At 28.3% G+C, this 20,181-nt stretch overlaps 1 protein-coding gene across 1 annotated transcript; it reads right to left on the bottom strand.

The window, feature by feature from the left end:
* Positions 1 to 1,431: 1,431 nt before the first annotated feature.
* Positions 1,432 to 18,786, bottom strand: LOC116019680 (WAT1-related protein At2g39510-like). The gene is made up of 6 exons (XM_031259969.1): positions 18,629 to 18,786; positions 3,713 to 3,829; positions 3,392 to 3,629; positions 2,416 to 2,577; positions 1,852 to 2,003; positions 1,432 to 1,630 (listed from the first exon to the last, which is right to left on the bottom strand). Exons 1-6 carry the CDS (start codon positions 18,784 to 18,786, stop codon positions 1,432 to 1,434), a joined length of 1,026 nt encoding a protein of 341 aa, XP_031115829.1.
* Between the last annotated feature and the right edge of the window lie 1,395 nt (positions 18,787 to 20,181).

Here is a 20,181-nt window from a genome sequence, read left to right as displayed (position 1 = left end):
AATTATTTTTCTTAAAAAGAAAAACAGTATTAGATACAACAACAATTCTGATGATTCTAATACAAATGAAAATTTATAAGAAAAAGAGCCAAATACACCCGTGCACAATGGACCCCTACCTGCACAACATGCATTGTGGAGTGTTATACAACTTGAGATTGGCGGGTTAAGGTCAAACACATTCCCATAAAATAGAACAATGTGGCGAATATCTCATGTAAAATCGTGCAGATTAATGTCATTTATCCATTTGAATTGATCAGGGAATCGAAATTTTAAAACAATGAGTACAAAACACGACGGCATTTGCTTAATTACAATGGGCATTGGAAACACATAATAGTATATTTGTGGATAACTAATAGTTCACACACATGAGTGCATTATTATATATCATAAGTTTGCTATTAATTATTCGTGAATACACTATCAAGTGTTTTCAAATGAATTGTTGCCATTATGAAAATGCTACTGCATTTTTTCCTTTTTTTTTTTCTTTAATTTTTACCCAGTAATGAGCATAGTATCTCTTCATACTATTCTCAAAAAAAAAATTACACTTTTTTAAAATGTAAATGTAGTGTATAAGTATCTCTTCATATGGCAACAATTTTTTTTTTTAAATTGTATTCCATAAATTCCTAGCAAATGCTTATACAGTTATAGGAATGGAAATTTTTAAAATTGCCTTTGACAGATTGGACACGATTCAACTTCAAATTCACTCCTATTCCCTTCATGATTATCCCAATGGAAATGTGGCTTAAGTGTATGGAATAAAATTATCATTTGTTAGGAGATAAGGACCAAATTTGTGACATTAAATTTCTGACACAAATAAAAAAAAATTGAGTCGACATATTTTGGTTAAAAATATGTAGATAATAGTTTCCAATAATATTTATAAAAGGATCTAGCCAAATGATATTTCCATTATTCTTTTATATCTTTGGAGTACATGGATAAGAATTCTCCAGCGGAGTTGATCAACGATTGACTTGGTAACTACAAGATTACAAGTTGAACTCTCAGCGGGAGCAGTCGTCTATTAGCTAGCCTTCTCGATTTGAATCTGTCCATTATGGGCAACCTAGAGTCACAAGGGAAGGTTTTCACCCAAAAAAAGAAAAAGAAAAAAGAATTCCCCCAAGACTACTTAAGATAAGATTCCCCTTCCATATATAAAAATAGGAACTATGTTATTTGAAATCCAACCTTCAAGAAAAATATAGGTAAAATGGGCTATCCTAGTGCAAAGCTGAGAATTTATTTAATTCAAATTTGTTTTTACATCAATATTAGGTTTTAACAAATAGAGACATCCTTAATTTGAGGAACTAAAAAGGCTCTTCTTTTTTTTTTCAAAAATATATTATTTATTTTCCTAATTCCTCCCAAACTTTAATTTATATTCTCTTGGTACTTCAATCTTTAGCCACACTGCTTCATCTCCGGCAATTGTTTAGGAGTATCAATTCGTTCTTGCTTAATTGGAAACTTGATTAATGTTGATGGCGGTTTATCAATCGAAGCTACCTGATCATGGATTGATTCTTGCGAGTCTTGATCTTGATTCTTTCCCCATAGTACCATATATAGACCAATGACAATCACACCGGCTCCCAAAGCCCTATGATCAATACAATATGAAAGATAGCATTTGATTAAATTTAAGAGAGTTGAACACAATGGTTGAATTATTTTTTTTTTTGTTTTTTTTTTGTTTCATACTATAATTAATTTTTTTTTTGAATACTACTAACTTTATTACAATGCAGTATCTGTTCATAATTTCATACTATAATTATAGTTAATTAAAATGTAGAAGGAAGGGTTAGTTAAAAGACATACTTTCCAAAGTCCAACTGCTCAGCTAACATAAATGACCCCAAAATTGCGACGATAATCATGTTTAATGGATTAAATGCAGTGACGAAAACAAGTCCCTTTTCCTTCATGATTACACCTGATAAGTAATATGCAACTCCTGAACCAATTACTCCCTGCAAATAAACTAAACCATTAAAATTAATTAAACTTCTCTTAGAAATCTTGAATACTAATGTTTGAAAAAATTGTGCTTTTTGACATTTGAATTATAGGATAATAGTTATTTTTACGTCTTATTTCTAATTTTCTCGTTGATCTGATAGGAACCAACTTCACACTTTAATTTGTGGCGAAAAAGCACAAATTACTGACCTCCATTTTTACATTTCTGGTCACTAAGTCGCGGAATTAGAGTATGATTTGGTAGAAAAAGAAAACGAAAAAGAAAGAGAAAAAAAAAAAAAAATTAGACCTTGTTTAGTAACATAATTAGTTACACTTATAGCATATGGATGGGATTAATTAAACGCATCCAGCCACTATTACTCTTTAATTCATAGACAAAAAGGAAAGAATAGTCCTTACACTATAAACATACGCTAAGAGCTTAATGTCACAATGTAAGGCCCAGGTTGCCGGATTACCCCTCTCAGCCACTAAGGCTACCACAGAGGCTTGCAATGCTCCCACAGTACATATCAAACAACTAAGAGATAGTCCAGTAGGATATGATTTCAACGTATTTGCCTGTTAAACAAAACAAGTCATACAGATATAGGGTGAAACTCAACACTATTATTTGTTATACTACTACATAGTGTTGTAAAAATTCCACTCAGACACTGATTAATCGCCGCTTAGGCGCTAGGCGCCCCTAACGTATCACCTTAAATGGTGATTTAGCGGCTGGCCGGCTAGGTGACCGACTAGGCAGCTTAAGCGCCGCCTAGGCCGCTTAGGCGCTAACTAGACCTCCTAAGCACCAACTAGGCCGCCTAGTCGGTCGGTTAGCTATTGTTCTTCTTTTTTTTTAATGGGCTATTTCGCTCAAAATAACATTGTTTTGAGCAAAATAACCTTAAATTGTACAAACTAGATATTTGTTAGGTTAATATTTAATATTTTAGTATTAACTATTAAAGTATTATATAGTTTATAATTATTAGTCTTTAAAAAAAAATTAAAAATACTTGAACAAATTTTTAAAAAATAAAAAATATAAAAAAAATACATGGGCGCCTAGGCTCCGATTTTCCCCACCTAGGCGCTAGGCGCTTCTCGAGAGCCTAGCTATTTTTTCAACCATGGTTATATATGTGATCATCTTTAACTCTTAAGTTATAAACAAAATGATGATTTTAGTTGCTTGGGGACTATTTCTACCACCACTTTGTCACTTAATAAGGTGGTTGATTTAGTCTTTCAAGAACTAAATTAAGATCATCACTCCATGCATAACTTAGGATTAAAGATATTCACACATATAACTCAGGGACTAAGTTTATACAACAGGTACGGTATAATTGGAGGACAAAAATGCAATTTTTCCTAAATATATAACCTGAAGAATGTAGAAGATTGCCCACCAGAAGCAACCTGCTGCAATCATGAGAGCACCTTTAATAAAATCTTGCTGGGAATGTAAAGTTTGAGTGTGGATATGGTGTGTGTGTTTGGTCCAAGGCAACCCAATGTTTGGTCCTCTGACAAGAGTCATAATCATGGCTCCCCCAATTGTCGCTGTTGTTCCCAAAATTTTTGCTTGGCTATGCAATTTCCTCATCTTCACTTTCTCAAGCCTGTACATTATTGGGTTATATATATGTAATTATTATAAAATATTATAATGATTATATTGATGGTATCATCACTAAAAATGTACCTAAGGATCCAAGCCAATATAAAAGTAATGGCTGGGACAAGATTGCCCAATGCTTTTGTAAAAGTTGCCGTGGTGTATTTCAGTCCTATGTAATGCAAATTCATATCCACAACAGGCCTGCATACAATAATTTTATAATAATAATCTATAATCTATCTATATATAATAACATTATCCTTCTAAAGTTTCCCGCCCAAATTTAGGGGCATTTTAGTAAACTCAGTTATTTTATTTATTTATTTATTAATTAATTTATTAATTATTAATTTATTATGGTTAAATGATATAATTGGTGATTTGGTGATATATTTGTAATTTCGATTAAGTTAATTAATAATCCGTTAAGGAATGAAACGAGGATTTAACGTTAATTTCCATGCAATGTTCTTGCCTTCCTGGGTTTCTGATTATTAATGTTTTTTCTGTTATAGAATATATAATGGCCATGCAGAAATTAAAGTACGAATCTTGGGTTTCAAGACACGATATTTGGCTTGATTTGTTAACTAACTGCATGTAGATTAGTTAATTTCATATATATATATTTCTGTAATGTATATATGTATCATATATATTATATGCTATACAGAATTTTTTCTTATTATCATCATAATAATTATCTTTCCACAGAATTTTTTCTTATTATCATCATAATTATCTTTCCTAATATATTTTCTTATTATCATATATATTATATGCTATACAGAAATTTTTTCATAATTATCATCATAATAATTTATTTTCCACAGAATTTTTTCTTATTATTATCATAATTATCTTTCCTAATATATTTTCTTTATATATATATCATCTTATATATATATTTATGTTATGATATACATAATTTTTTCGCCCATCCTATATTTATATTATGCTATATATTATTTTTTCTCCTACTAATCAGCCAAATTTCCTAAACTACTCCCTTATCTCCACCCCACTTAATTTCTTACCTTTTTCACCTCTATCTCTCTCTTCATTATTTTCTATATAAACTATTACTTATAATCATAATTCGTATTCCATCTGAATTCTGAGCCGGATTTTACCTTTATTTTTCTCTCTCTATTTCTTAAATTCGGTTTCTCTCTCTATTGGCGACGCTGTGGAGGTGTTGAGCAACGAGGAAGGCTTTGTGGGATCCTACTACGAGGCTACGGTGGTGGGTGTGTTGCCCAGCGCCAGGAAATACGTAGTCCAATACAAGACTCTGTTGACGGACGACTTTTCATCACCGCTGACGGCGACGGTTCCTGCTGATGAAATCCGGCCGAAGTCGCCGATTGTTTCCGCTGACCTTTATTACATTTGCCAGAAAGTTGACGTCTTCGACAATGATGGTTGGTGGGTCGGCAATATCAACAGGAAAATGGGGGATTGTTACTATGTCTACTTCGAGACCACGAACGAAGAAATATTAACTATAGTTAAATCTTTTTTATTATTATGTATTACTAGTATTTTCGCCAGTGCGTTGCACGGAATGGATTTGTTATAATATTTAAAGAATATTTGGATCATTATACAATTATATATATTATAACATCGAATATTATATAGCGCAATTGATGAAATTGATTGGATCGATTATGTGTTCTGATGTTTTCCTTTGAATTAGAACAAATAATTGTCCAATTACCCGGGCGTGGATAAATTTTTTTTATTATATATTGAGATAATAAAAATAAAGATGAAATTATAAAAAATTCTAATATTGAACGTGTACATTTATTTGATTATAAGATTAGTACAATTAAAGCATGTGCTCCATCTCAACTAAAAACCTAAGCTGGTAGTTGGACTGCACATATTATATTTATGCTCACACGCCCCCTCAACGTGTGCGGTGGATTCCAAGCGCAACACGTGGAAGTCTCTTTTTGAAGGTGACGCGAAGATTCGAACCCATGATCTTTTGCATGGCTTTGATACCAAATTAAAGCATGTGCTCCATCTCAACTAAAAACCTAAGCTAATAGTTAGACTGCACATATTATATTTATGCTCACAAGTACAAAAATATTACTCAATTAATTGAATAATATATGACTTGTTTGTCTAAAATTATCTTAAAAAGATCTATAAGTAATATGACTTATATAATTATATTATGACTTATATAATTATATTATTACTAAAATAAATAAGAGAAAATGAGAAATAAATTAATTGTAATTATTATAAAAATAAATTCAACGACCAATGCTTAACTTAATTATCATAATAATTATTAGGCAATTATTATTAGTCAATTACACTAATATATGTGTAATTATACTTTTATACTTAAGTATATTCATTTTCCCTATATTGCATTTAGTTTTATCTTCCTCCTCCATATTTGAATGAATTAGTTTTGATTATTATAAAAATCTAACAACCCATGTTCAATTAATTTTTTTAAAGTTTAAATAAATTAGAGTTTTAAAAAGGAAAGTATAATTAACTATTAAAGTTTTTAAATAATTTTCAGTCAATTAGTAATATCCTTTTCTTTTCCCGATAAATGATTTTACTTTTATTAATAGTGTTGATACGTGAGTATACATATTATCAATTTATAGATATTAGTTAATTTCTATCTTACATTTTCTTAACAAATAAGCTTTATTAATTATTTGACCAATAAAATATTTCATTAATTGACTACAAAAGTTTAGGCGGGGAATGAAATAGGAGGATTTTACTTTTATATATAGTATAGAATATAGATTACGATCTTTTTATATTTTAAATCAATTAGTAATATCATTTTTCTCGGAATAATGGTCAAATAAACCACTGAACTACACACAAAACTGCAATTAGGCCATCGAACTCAAAAAGAATGCAATTGGATTCCTGAACTATATAAACTCATGCAATTAAGTACAAATTGACATGTTTAAAAAAAAAAGTCCAAATTGACCTGTTTACCTACAATTGTGATGACATGGTGGTTACTAATTTTAAAATAAACTTTTTAAATAATTTTAATTAAAATAATTAAATAATAATAATAATAATAATAAAATTTAAAAAAAAAAAAACAGACGTCTCAGGCAGTTCTTCTATTTTTTTTTTATTATTAGTGCCGATTGTTATGTGTAAATTAATATCAGGCAACCTTATCTAGGAAAAATGAAAAGAATTACGTAGTAATATTTACCTAATTTTCGTTCCATTTTTAATTGATGATGTAGAATATTATTATTGAAATATTTCCGTTTCATTTTTAATTTCCGTTCCTTTTTTAATTTATCTTTAATATTGTTTATAATATGCCTTTATTATTTATGATGTAGAATGTTTTCCTTTTTTAATTAAATTGCAATGATATGACCATTTCCTTTTTCATTTTAGTTAATTATGGATATTTTTTTTTTATTTACAGTCAATTATTAATATTCATTTCCTTTTATATATTCAATCAATTAGTAACATCAGATTCATTTTTAGTCGATTTTTTTTTATTTTCAGTTAATTAGTCAATTAGAATAATAGATCCTCTGGTATTTTTACCTAATTTCTGTTCTATTTTTAATTAATGATGTAGAATATTATTATTGAAATATTTTCATTCTATTTTTAATTTACCTTTACTATTGTTTAAAATTTAAAATATGCCTTTACTATTCTTATGTTTTTATATATAGTATAGATTAATATTATGCTAATTATGACGTCCATGTATTATGAATAAGTATGGTAATTAAGGAGTATATATTATAATTAAAAAATAATGTATATTTTAATTTCGTTTAATTATGGACGTAATATGTGTATGTTTAATTTTCTTTAATTTTATCCGTAATATATATGTGTATGTTTAATTTTCTTTAATTATGTCCGTAATATGTGTACCATTAATTTCTTTAATTGATTAGATAAAATTACGGCAAGTATAAAAAACCGTTTAATAAAAGTATAATGTTTGAACTAATTTCTCAATGACCATAACTATTAAGATTTTATTCCAAAGTAACCATTAGCATAATTTTATATGTGGAATAATCTGTGAATTGAAATAATTTACATAATTGTATGGACGTAATAATATGTGAATTAGCATAATAATACGTGAATTGAAATAATTATCATAATTTTGTTAATCTCCTCTAATTATGGATGTAATATGTGTATTATCAATTTCGTTAACTGATTTGATAAAATTTATATTATGAACAACAATATTAATTCATTAGTTGTCATAATTTTTAAGATTTTATTCAAAAGTAATCAAATGAAATGCACGGGTAATTGACATTATCTGAAGTAAAAATATATAAAATTATCGTAAGAATGAAATCTCTATGTTTAATGACCATAATAAATTTAGATGTTAAATATAGTGTAATTACCACGGATTATTTAGATGGTAAATAGTATATGGTAATTACCTATATAGATTAGCATATTAAACGGATTAACATATGGAACAATGTTATAAAAAAGGAAGGAAGCCTTTTAGATAAAATATATTAGGAATAATATCAATTAAATAAAATATCATAGGAATTTCTCAATTCTATATTTATAATTACCTTTATAAACAGATTTAATAGGAAAATTTAGTTACAAACTTATATTAAGAGTTATGGATTATTATTATTATATTATTATTATTATTAGGAAAATTATATTAAGAATTTTAGATTATTATTACTACGGAGTATTATATTATTATTATTATTATTATTATTATTATTATTATTATATTAACATAATAGATTTTAAATCGAGGCTACAAAATTTAATATTATTATTTCATTTATTTATTCAAGTATAGTAATCACCATTTTTTAACTAATAAGTGTGAATTAGTATTGTGCAATTAATGATAAAGATTAATAATAATTGGAATCAACAATCAATGATACAATGACCCATGTTTAGCTTCCAATGCACCATTTTTTATAAAATGAAGAATTGGAATGGTAAAACGAACAATTGGAATGAATAATTGAGGATTTATTCAAGTATAGTAACCACCATTTTTACCAAATTACATAAGCATCCGTAAATGGGGAAGATCAAGATTGCAAATTCTACAATATATAGATGAGCATTCGTAGATTGCTAGTTATTTTGCACAGTACAACTAAAAAGATGGATAGTTAAATAAGGTATTATCATTCAAAATCTTGTAATACAAAGTTACAATACAATGTTTTTCCATTAGAAATTACCAATGTGATTAAAATATATAATTATAGAAAACGTTTGATTGTTCACTACAATCACTCTGAAAAATTGTAATTTTACATACGTGATACGCCCATGGCAAAATTGGCCTAGCTACTTGAAACCTTATCAGCAAAAATCAAAGCATATTGAGCTGTTAAAATCAAACTAAATCACAGTACTACAAAATACTCTATGGAATGCAGACTACACCATAAGGATCTCCAACATGCAGAATGAATCAACTAAAAATTAAATCATACCGCATACCATAACAATTCTACGCGTGTTAAAGTTCGATCTTCGACTTCGTAGAATTACAGATTATAGATCTCTAACTAATAGTGAGAGCACAGATATTGGTACGTTGTGAGAGAAGAGTCATTTCTCATCATTATATAGTGGAGGATAAACATAATATGGAAGATTTTTCAAAAGGAAAGTATAATTAATTTTAATTTTATGTAAATATAGATGATTGACATGTAAAAATTTTACTACAATATTATATAATTTTTTCATTCTAATATAGTTAATNCTTCAATTTTCTGAATTTTAAAAAGAGACACATTAATAGAAGGCATTTTTAAAATGAATAAATATATTAATTTTATTAATAATAGTCTTTTTGTTATTTATGTTCATTACAAAAAAAAAACTAATTATTTAAAATATTAACTATAGTAAAATATTTTTATTTATTTTGTATTATTTCTTTAGTAATTATTTAATAAATTTGGAAAGTAAATGATAAAAAAAAATCTCTTCTCAATCTGTGATACCTTGGTTATTTTAATATTTTATTTTAAATATTATTGTTTTTAGTAAACTATTTTACTATATAAATATTCTATTATATTTTACGTGACCTACAATAATTTTGGTAAACTCAGTTATTTTATTTATTTATTAATTTATTAATTATTAATTTATTATGGTTAAATGTTGGTGATTGAATAATTGGATTTATTAATTAATTAAAATATTAAATAGGTAATATAATATGGTAATATTAATTGGTGATTGAATAATTGATGATATAATTGGTGATTTGGTGATATATTTGTAATTTCGATTAAGTTATTTCAATCAAATGCTATAGTATAATAAACTAATTAATTAATAATCCGTTAAGGAATGAAACGAGGATTTAACGTTAATTTCCATGCAATGTTCTTGCCTTCCTGGGTTTCTGATTATTAATGTTTTTTCTGTTATAGAATGAATATATAATGGCCATGCAGAAATTAAAGTACGAATATTGGGTTTCAAGACACGAGATTTGGCTTGATTTATACTTATATACACACACATACATTCCTAATTCATTTGCGTCAACTTTTTATTGTTCTTATGAGTCAAATATTCAAGTTTATTACATTTTAATTTATAACCATTTATAACCAAATTTCAAATGGTAATATCCTACTAAAGTGGTCAATCTTACTCCATTTTATTCATATATATATATGCTACACCTCATGATCAATTTACATACATATTATTTTTTCATTGTATTGTCATTCTATTCAACAATAAAGTATGGATTCAAGTCTTCTTTCTGCATCCCAACTCTCTCTTAGGACAAGAAAAACATCCATATGCCTTCGTTTAATGCGTTATTATTTTTCTAAAGAATATCAACGCACACCACTGAACCACCAAACTCTAGAGTGCTTATTTCATGACTATAAGGTATGTATTGCATTATACATTATTTAAACAACAAAATTTTCTCTTTTATTGAATATCTACATAATAATTTTAATTACTGAATGATTCTCATAGGGAATTTGCATCCATTTACAAATTCCAAAAGAATATGTTCAAAAATTCAGTACTCTTTTGAGGGAAGGAAAGGTTTATGACGTTCAGAATTTCATTGTGCATACATCTCGCATGAGGTTTAAGACATGCGAGCACAAATACATCCTAAAAGCAAACAATGATACGGTGATCAGTTTTTCGGATCAAGATGATTTAATTTTTCCAAAAAAAATGTTTCAATTTAAGGATTTTGGATCCTTAAAGGCTCCAGGAGGTGTTGATTGTAACCAGTTAATTGGTAAGTTACCATTCTAATGTCGTTTTATATTTAATGTTATACAAATCCTATGGCATGTTAATGTATTTATTATTTTCACAGATTTGATTGGTCGTGTCGTTTCCATTCATCAGCCAAAAGATATTCAAGTTAAACAAAATCCCAAAGGTTGATTGATTTTGTTATTGAGGATTGTAGGTATGCACTTTTGTAATTTGTTATGCCTTATTATTTTATTTCAAAATACAAAAATAATATATTGACCGTAAATATTCTTCTGTAAATAATATTAAAGATTACATTAAGCATCATATCCAATTTACAATGTTCAGTGAAAGTCGATTGCATTAAGCATGATATCCCGTGGCCATTATTAGAAATTAGATCTAAATATTTACAAAATTGTGCATCCAAATATATATATATATATATATATATATATATGTATGTATGTATGTATGTATCTGAATATAATTTTGTAAATATTTATTCCATATTTTAAGAACTTATCCTAAGGTTTATTCCATATTTTAAATTCAAAAGAATGAAATTCTCTGCAAGAAATGAAATTGGCATATTATTAATTATTAATTGGCTGAAACAAATGAAATTTGCACAAATCAATGAAATTGATTTTATTCAAATTGGCTGTCAATCAATAATTATAATTATTATTAATCATTTACCATTTATTTTTAATCATTTACAAATATTATATTGAGTGATATTTTTACACTAATCACATAATAAAATAATTGTACACATTCAATATAAATTTTTTTTATTATTATTCTCTTTAATTTTATTATCTAAATATATAATTTAAAATATTTATCCATGCATTGCACGGGTAATTGATCAATTATTTGCTTGAATTCAAGCAAGGATAACATTAGAAAACATAATTGATCCAACCATTTTCATCATTCGCACTATATAATATTCATGTTATAATTTATATAATTATATATCGATCTAAATATTCTTAAAACATTATAACAAAATTCATTCCGTGCAACGCACGGGCGAAAATAATAATAATAATAATAATAATAATAATAATAATAATAATAATGGAAAATGATATATTTGGTCTCTGTTGGTTTCGTAATCGGTTCCAATTTCAACTCTAAGTAGGAACGGCCGATTAGCGTTCTTGATTTGGGTGGGTCAGGCTACTTGTGGTCCTGACGGGTGCATGTATATATACGGGAGGGATCGAACCAAAATGACAATCATTATATATTGCGTAGACCATAGTTCGCACAACAACCAAAACCAATATACGGGAGTGAAAAAGCATGACTTTTGGGTTTTTGCTTCAACAAAAACCAATAACTGGGAGCTATTGGAGTTCCACAGACAACTAACTGAGACAAGACCTGCCGATGTAGAAGTTGTTTTGGCGTATCTTTAATTTTTTCCTTCTTCACTTTATTTATATATATATATATATATATATATATATATACTTATAATAAGAGCCAATAATGTTAGACCCTTAACTGGATCTAAAAAAATATTTGTGTAATAATCTGCTTTAACAAATTGTACTTTGTGTTCTTCTTATTGTGCAACTTTCAATTAAATTCCTAATATATCCTAATCTTGTATAATTTTACCAAAATTTTCCGTTAAATATAACGGAAGTTTAACATTAAATTCTTTAGGCAATTTGTTTCTTTATTGGATTTTCAATCAAATTGACAATATTCTATAATACAATTCTGTATAGATTCCTAACTTATAATTAGATTATTGAAGTCTTAATAAGATTCTATAATACAATTTTGTATAGATCGATTCCTAACTAAATCATTATTCTACCCAAAACAACACTATATAAACCCCTCCCCTTCTCAGTGGTATTCACCCAAAACAAAACCTAACATATTCTACAACACACCATCTACTTGACATTCTATAGGTATGATTGTCAAAATATTATCATGCTAATTCTATTATTATTTGTACTCATAATGATTACAGGTTTCTTTTTTTTAAAAAAAAAAAAAAAAAGCAATGATGGTATACTGATTAATTAGTTTAACTTCAATATCGTTATGTAAATATATCTATTGTATAATCTGTTTATCTATACTTTATCCTTGTATGTAATGTTGTGGTTCTCATTATATTCCTCTATAATCTACACATTTCCTAACTCCCTAATCTATGGTTTTTGAATTTATGTTGTTGTTTCCATTATATTATTTCATAACATCATTTATGAACATATTTTCCATCACACAAGGATATTAGTAATGACAAATGCTGTAAAGTTAATTGATATTGACACACAAACTGTGGGCTGGAGTTGTACAATTCATGTCATTAAGAAAAACAAATCAAAAAACGCTATTGGAACGCTTGAGAAAAAGTATATGCTTATCGTACTTGAGGATGAAACAGTAAGTAAATAGTAAAATTTTTCTCCCTTTATTATTATTATTATTATTATTATTATTATTTTATTTTTATCATTATTAGTATTATTATTATTATGAAGATGCTCTCATTCATCACCAACATCATTGTAAATGCTATATCTAAATGCAAGGAACTCGAGTTCAATCAATAGTGTTTGATAATGACATTGGAATGTATGATATCACTTTACAAACCAACAAATGGTACATCATCTCAAATGTCATTGTTAAACCTGTCCTATCCGGACGAACTATAAAGTACTTGATCACAAATACAATTACACGTGGATTTTAAATGGTCGGACAGGTGTCCAAACAAGTAACAATGATGACACGCCATTTGCTCCCATGTAAGTGGTTTATTTGTTTCTACTTATTTTAGTTGCAATTTAGCTATTTACAATTTCGTTATGTTTTATTAAAATATATAAGTATCGAGACTATTTCTTTGATTTTAATTAATTTAGCATTTTTTTCCTCTCTCGTTATTATATGACTACTTTAACCAATTAAGGAACGCTAATTTAAAAATACGCATTGGGCATTGGTTTAATCGCGCAACGCGTGTGTGATAACTAGTATATATATATAAAGGATCAAAACAATTGCCTTAGGAGAGAAATAGGATGTAATTATATCCATAGATTGAGTCCAAATCAAAGGTTCAAATTAGAGATTTAAAAAGAAAAACACGGTGACATTATTGTAATTTTGTATAAGTTAATTTTTTTTGTCTTCAAGTACACATTGTTTCTTCTTCCCGTGCACATTGTGTTATGCCATATATTTCACATTGTTCCTTCTTCCAGTGCACATTGTTATGCCATACAGTACACATTGTTCCTTCTTCTAGTGCACATTGTTATGCGATACAGAGCACATTGTTATGCCTTCCAGAGAACAATGTTGTGTCTTCGTAGTGAATATTGTTTGCCTTAGAGTACACATTGTTCCTTCTTTCAGTGCACATTTGTGTGCCTTCCATATCATTTTTTTTAAACTGTAGATGGCGAACTTTTTTTTTTTAAAGATCAATTAATCTTGATCACTAATTACTAATTTAAGTTGAATACCATTTGTTTGTTTATTATTTATGGTCGTTAATGATTTGTGTTGAAGATCTTATATTAAATTTAAATTTTCACATTGTCTCTTCTTCCAGAGCATATTGTTGTGCCTTACGGTGCATATTGTTAAAGTTAATTCGTAGGCGGCGATTTTTTTTTTGGATCTAGGGCTGAGATTCTTTTTCATTTCTCACATGCAGCTTTCTTCTCACCGGAATTGAAATTCATAATGTATAGAATTATATAGATGAAGACACTATATTCATAACATAATACACACGCTCTGTATTTACTTACTTTAAAATATCATGTTTATGTGTATGTGTATTATTATAAGTGTTTATGTGTCCTTAGCTATATAATTTGTGCATTATGAACATGAATTCTGTGTTTTATGAAGTCAAATATTCTGTATTTTAGACAAGAGTTCACAGTGTATTGTGAATCCTGATCCACGATATAAATTGCCTATCAGTTCCTGTATAATTAAGGTCATACAGATTGAAGTCCAAAAATATAATTTATTATATATGTACTCATCAACTTACTTTGTTTTCTTTAATTTGGTCATTTGTAATTACTCCTCGTAAATAGCTGAGGTTCTTAAGTATCATGTGACCCCTATACTCCACTAATGAAAATTTTGGCTATCTTTTCTAGCTGTATAAACATCTTCTATGTGATAAATGTTAATTAAATTTTTCTTTTAATTCTACTAGTACTTTCGCCCGTGCGTTGCACGGAATGGATTTGCTATAATATTTTAAGAATATTTGAATCGATATACAATTATATAAATTATAACATCAAATATTATATAGCACAATTAATGAAATTTGTTGGACCGATTATGTTTTCTGATGTTTTCTGATGTTTTCCTTGAATTAAAGCAAAAAATTGTCCAATTACCCGTGCGATGCACAGATAAATTTTTTATTATATATTTAGATAATAAAAATAAAGATAAAATTATAAAAAAAATTATATTGATCATGTACATTTATTTGATTATAAGATTAGTGCAAAAGTATTACTCAATTAATTGATAATATATGACTTGTTTGTCTACAATTATGTTACCAATTAAACTTTATTAATTTTTTTACCAATTAATTAATAATATTAGTTTGTGCAGTATAGAACACATCCAGTATAAAACAAAATTTTAAGAAGAATTTACCAATTAGCTAATTGCTATGCACTCCTCTGGGAGCCTTTAACTATCCAAAATCTTTAAATTTGAACATGTGTTTGTAAATGGATGCAAGTTCCCTAAGGAAGATCATGAAATTTAAAAAACCAAGCAAAAAGCTGCAAAAAAAAAAAAAAAAAAAAAAAACAGCGTACTAACAACATAAAAAATGCATAACAATAAATACAAAATAAAGCAATATGACCAAACATGACCATGATTTTATTCCTATTAAATAAAACAATACAAAATTGAGCAATATTAAATAAAACAATATCTTGACTGCAACAATAGAATTTACAGATTTGAAGGTGGAGAGGTCCGGAATAATTGCACTCGTTTTGCGTTTCTCTTTTAATTTTAAAGTTCACAATATAGGATTAGAGATTTATATAAGGTTGTATCTTATTGCAATAAAATTGTAGTATGATAGAAATTGTAATGTAGAATTGTGATACAATAGGAATTGTAATGTAGAATTGTACAACGAATAGGAAAATAGGAGATAATCGCATCCTAAATAGTGTATGACTGTTTTGGGTGGGAAGCTTAAAGTGAGGATTTAGTTTTTATATATAGTAGTCTTATTACGATAGAATTGTAGTATGATAGGAAATGTAATGTAGAATTGTATAACGAATAGGAAAATAGGAAATAATCGCATCCTAAATATGGTAGGACTGTTTTCGGCGGGAAGATTAAAGTGAGGATTTAGTTTTTATATATACTAGTCTTATTACGATAGAATTGTAGTATGATAGGAATTGTAATGTAGAATTGTACAACGAATAGGAAAATAGGAAATAATCGCATCCTAAATATTGTAAGACTCTTTTGGGCGGGAAACTTAAAGTGAGGATTTTGTTTTTATATATAGTATAGATATAGATAGTATAGATTCATTATTGCCTTATTGGTGTGTACACGAGATATATTTATAGTAATTGTTATATCATTAACTTGGATCCACCTAATCCAAAACGACACCATTCCCTAATTCACATAAACGGGTTCTTTAGTGATACATTTTTTTTTTGTCACGCAAGCAAAAACAATGTTGACACTATATGTACATACATAATTTGTTAACTACATGTTTATAAAATCAATACATCAAGTCCATAATAAAAGCTTGCTAATTTTCAATCAAATATCTCTTAAAATTATACCAAAATCATGATTATATGTCAAAAACTCAATTAATGAACCTTTAGTTTTAAGTTTATTTACTTATAGTTCACATATTATGAACTTAAAACAATATTAGAATCACTTGATGACATGATATATTTATAGTTAACAAATTATGTACTTACATATATATAAATTTATATACCTAACATTACTGCAAAGGTGAATGTCAATCAAATGGGGAAAAAGAAGAAGAAGAGCAGGAGGAGGAAGAGGTTGCGCTAATTTAAACAAAATAATGTCATTTTGAATCACAGTCAACAATGCATATTGTGGACACTGGTCCACGATATATTTACGTACACTATACTATATTATACGCAAAAATAAATAAATAAATAAATAAATCTAAATCATACGTGTATGGAGATTCAAAATTTCTTTTGTCCACTGAATACGTTGCAATATGGACTAAAGTACGAAAAAGGAAAATTGTAATTTATGCCCCTCTATAATATGTCAATTATCATTATCATCTCTTAATTATTAGTGGTGCAAATGTTGCCCATCAATTTTCAAAACGGTACATATATTGCCCTCCCGTAGTGTAAATGTTGCCTCTCAATTTTCAAAATGGTACATATATTGCCCCTTCCATATGTTACGGAAGGAGCAATATATGTAACGTTTTGAAAATTCAAGTATAGTATCTATACATCAACGATGCATCAAATATTAATCCAAAATGTAATTGGTGTTTGTTTTTTTTTTTAGTACTACTGATTCTATTACAATTGGTGTTTCTAAAGTCTGAATATGAAACTAGTCATGTTACATAAAGAGACCATATGAATATTTGAAGTAAAATTGTGTGTCAGGATCGATCAAGCGCTATGACTAAAATAAGAGTTTACCATTGTATCAAAAGTTATAGTTAGTAACGAATACACAATATTATTTATTTATTTATTTTTTATACTTGGGTAGCTGTCCGTGTCACATATCAAGTGACATGATGCGGGATTAGTCTTTCCAAGCCTTCACGCCCAACATTATGAGTTTTTTTTTAAACACTTTTTTTTATTAGTAATAAATTTTGTTTAACCTTAAAATCCTTTGGGGGTTAAACTAATACGTATATTAATTGAAAATGTTTGGTAGGAGGCCAAGGCTACGTATATGTGTTTATTTATTCATGTTTTGTTAATAAGGATACTACTTTCACAAACCAACAAATTATATTAGCATTTCTACCAACTCAAATTTAAATTCATGATTGTAGGGTCCCTTAATTTTCATTTTTCAAATCATTTTCTTATAGTTGCAATATTATCTCTCGAATGTAAATTCGCCCATCAAGTCATGTAAAGTTGGACTGTTAAAAACTTAGTGATAAAAAATCGTATATTATGTGTATGCAAGAATGCAAGGATATGAGTGAGATTTGACTCTACTAGTCTTATCCAATATATATGATACTGAGAATAGCATATTTAAAAAAAAAAATTGAAAAAAAAAACTCTAAATTATTTTTCACAAATAATAAAGAATATCATTGAATGTGTCTACACTCACAATCGCATATGTAGGTTTACCTACTAAAAATACTACCAAATCATTGATTTATAGCAATTGAAAGGTGTGTTTCGCCCCAACAAAATGTTTAACGTAACCTAATAGTGAAATCTCAAATGTCATGTTATAGTATTGGACTAATCCAATAACAATAACAACAACAACAACAACAAGCAAAAATTAACTCAAGAGTAATCTAGCAACCCACATAACCCTCAAAACCCCCCAAAGCCCTCATAATCTCACAAGACAACCCTAGTTTGACCCTTAGAAAGATATATCTTTGACACTTATCAAATATTTCCACATTTTAACCTTGCTTGAAGAAACTGAATAAAACCAATGACAAGGTGGATGCTCATTCTTGTTGAGGTTAAAGAAGGCAAAATTAACCAATCATCAACAAAAAACAGCATCACATTAATAGAAGCTCCCTCAAAGCCCTCATAACTCTCAAAAGCCTTGACATCCATTTTACTTTGAAGTCTTTGTGTGCGATATAGGCTAATAAAATCCTTATTGCTTTTGGTTTGAGGGCTTTAAGGGTTATGAGGGCTTTGAGGGTTATGAGGGCTTTGAGTGTTTTGAGGATTTTGAGAGTTTTGAGGGCTATGAGGGCTTTAAGGGTTATGAGGGTTTTGAGGGGTTTGAGGGTTATGAAGGCTTTGAGGGTTATTAAGGCTACCCATGCATGCACAACATACATTGTGGAGTGTTGTAGAACTTGAGATTGATGAGTTGAGGTCAAACACATTCCTATAAAATAGAACAATATGGTGAATATTTCATGTAAAATTGTGCAGATTAATGTTATTCATCCATCTAAATTGATCAGGGAATAGAAATTTAAAAAAATTGAGTACAAAACACAGAGAAATTTCCTTAATTACAACGAGGCATTGAAAACGCCAATAGTATATTTATGGATAACTAATAGTATACATGCATTAGTATAATATTATATAGGCTAAAGTGTCATTCCGCACCATAAACTATATTGGATTATTCATGCCGCGTCTTGAACTTTCATAATATCCATTTCGATACGCAAACCATTAATTTTTTTTCATCTAGCATTTTCACAGGTTACTAGGTTACTATGATGACATGGCACAGGTAATTAGCTTATGTGGATCTTCTTTTTAGGTCAACCCAAAATTTTTAAGTAAACCCCAAAAATCAACGCCTCACGCTGCGGCGCTGCCCCTCCCCTGTGCCTTCACCCGGACCGGTGCTCACTAGACCAAATCACCACAGACCTTCCACAATCCACTACTCCTCCCCTCCCTTGCGGCAGCGTGTGCCGAGCCCACCGACGACCTGCCTAGGGGTGATCGCGGTTCGTTCCGGTACACAAACCATAACTGGAACCTTACCGATTCAATCGGAATTTTTTTGAGTATATATAATTATATATAATATGTTTTGTTATTATATATAAAAACATATTATAAATTTTTTTAATTATTATTTTGGCTACTGCCTACTGGCAGTAGCTGAATATAATTTTTAAAAATATATATATTTAGCTACTGCAAGTAGCTAAATGCCTAAATATAAGAAATTTCTTTTATTATTATTTTACCGTTCCGGTACCGGTTGTTAGGCTGGAAAAGGTTTAGAAGAAAACAAAAAAATTCAAAAAAAAAAAGAAGAAAACAAAAAAAAAAAATCCAAGTCAGCATAGATTACCTATAACTTGTAGGTAACTTATAAAAATTGCTAGATGAAAAAAAATTTAATGGTTTGTGTATCGAAATAGACGTTATGAAAGTTTAAGGTGCGGCATGAATAATCCAATATAGTTCATGGTGTGGGATGACACTTTAGCCTATTATTTATCTTAAGTTCACTATTAGTTATGTGTG

The sequence above is a fragment of the Ipomoea triloba genome, chromosome 5 (assembly GCF_003576645.1).
Source record: "Ipomoea triloba cultivar NCNSP0323 chromosome 5, ASM357664v1".
Classification (NCBI taxonomy): Eukaryota; Viridiplantae; Streptophyta; class Magnoliopsida; order Solanales; family Convolvulaceae; genus Ipomoea; species Ipomoea triloba.
This window is presented reverse-complemented; position numbering and strand designations above follow the sequence as displayed.

What these genes read in the sequence shown, in the direction of transcription:
- LOC116019680 (XM_031259969.1), bottom strand. Translation starts at nt 18,786, where the DNA reads ATGGATGTCAAGGCTTTTGAGAGTTATGAGGGCTTTGAGGGAGCTTCT. An exon ending in ATTCAGTTTCTTCAAGCAAG is followed by an intron (nt 3,830 to 18,628) that starts GTTAAAATGTGG and finishes TATTGTATGCAG; the next exon opens with GCCTGTTGTGGATATGAATT. An exon ending in CAATCTTCTACATTCTTCAG is followed by an intron (nt 2,578 to 3,391) that starts GTTATATATTTA and finishes TTTGTTTAACAG; the next exon opens with GCAAATACGTTGAAATCATA.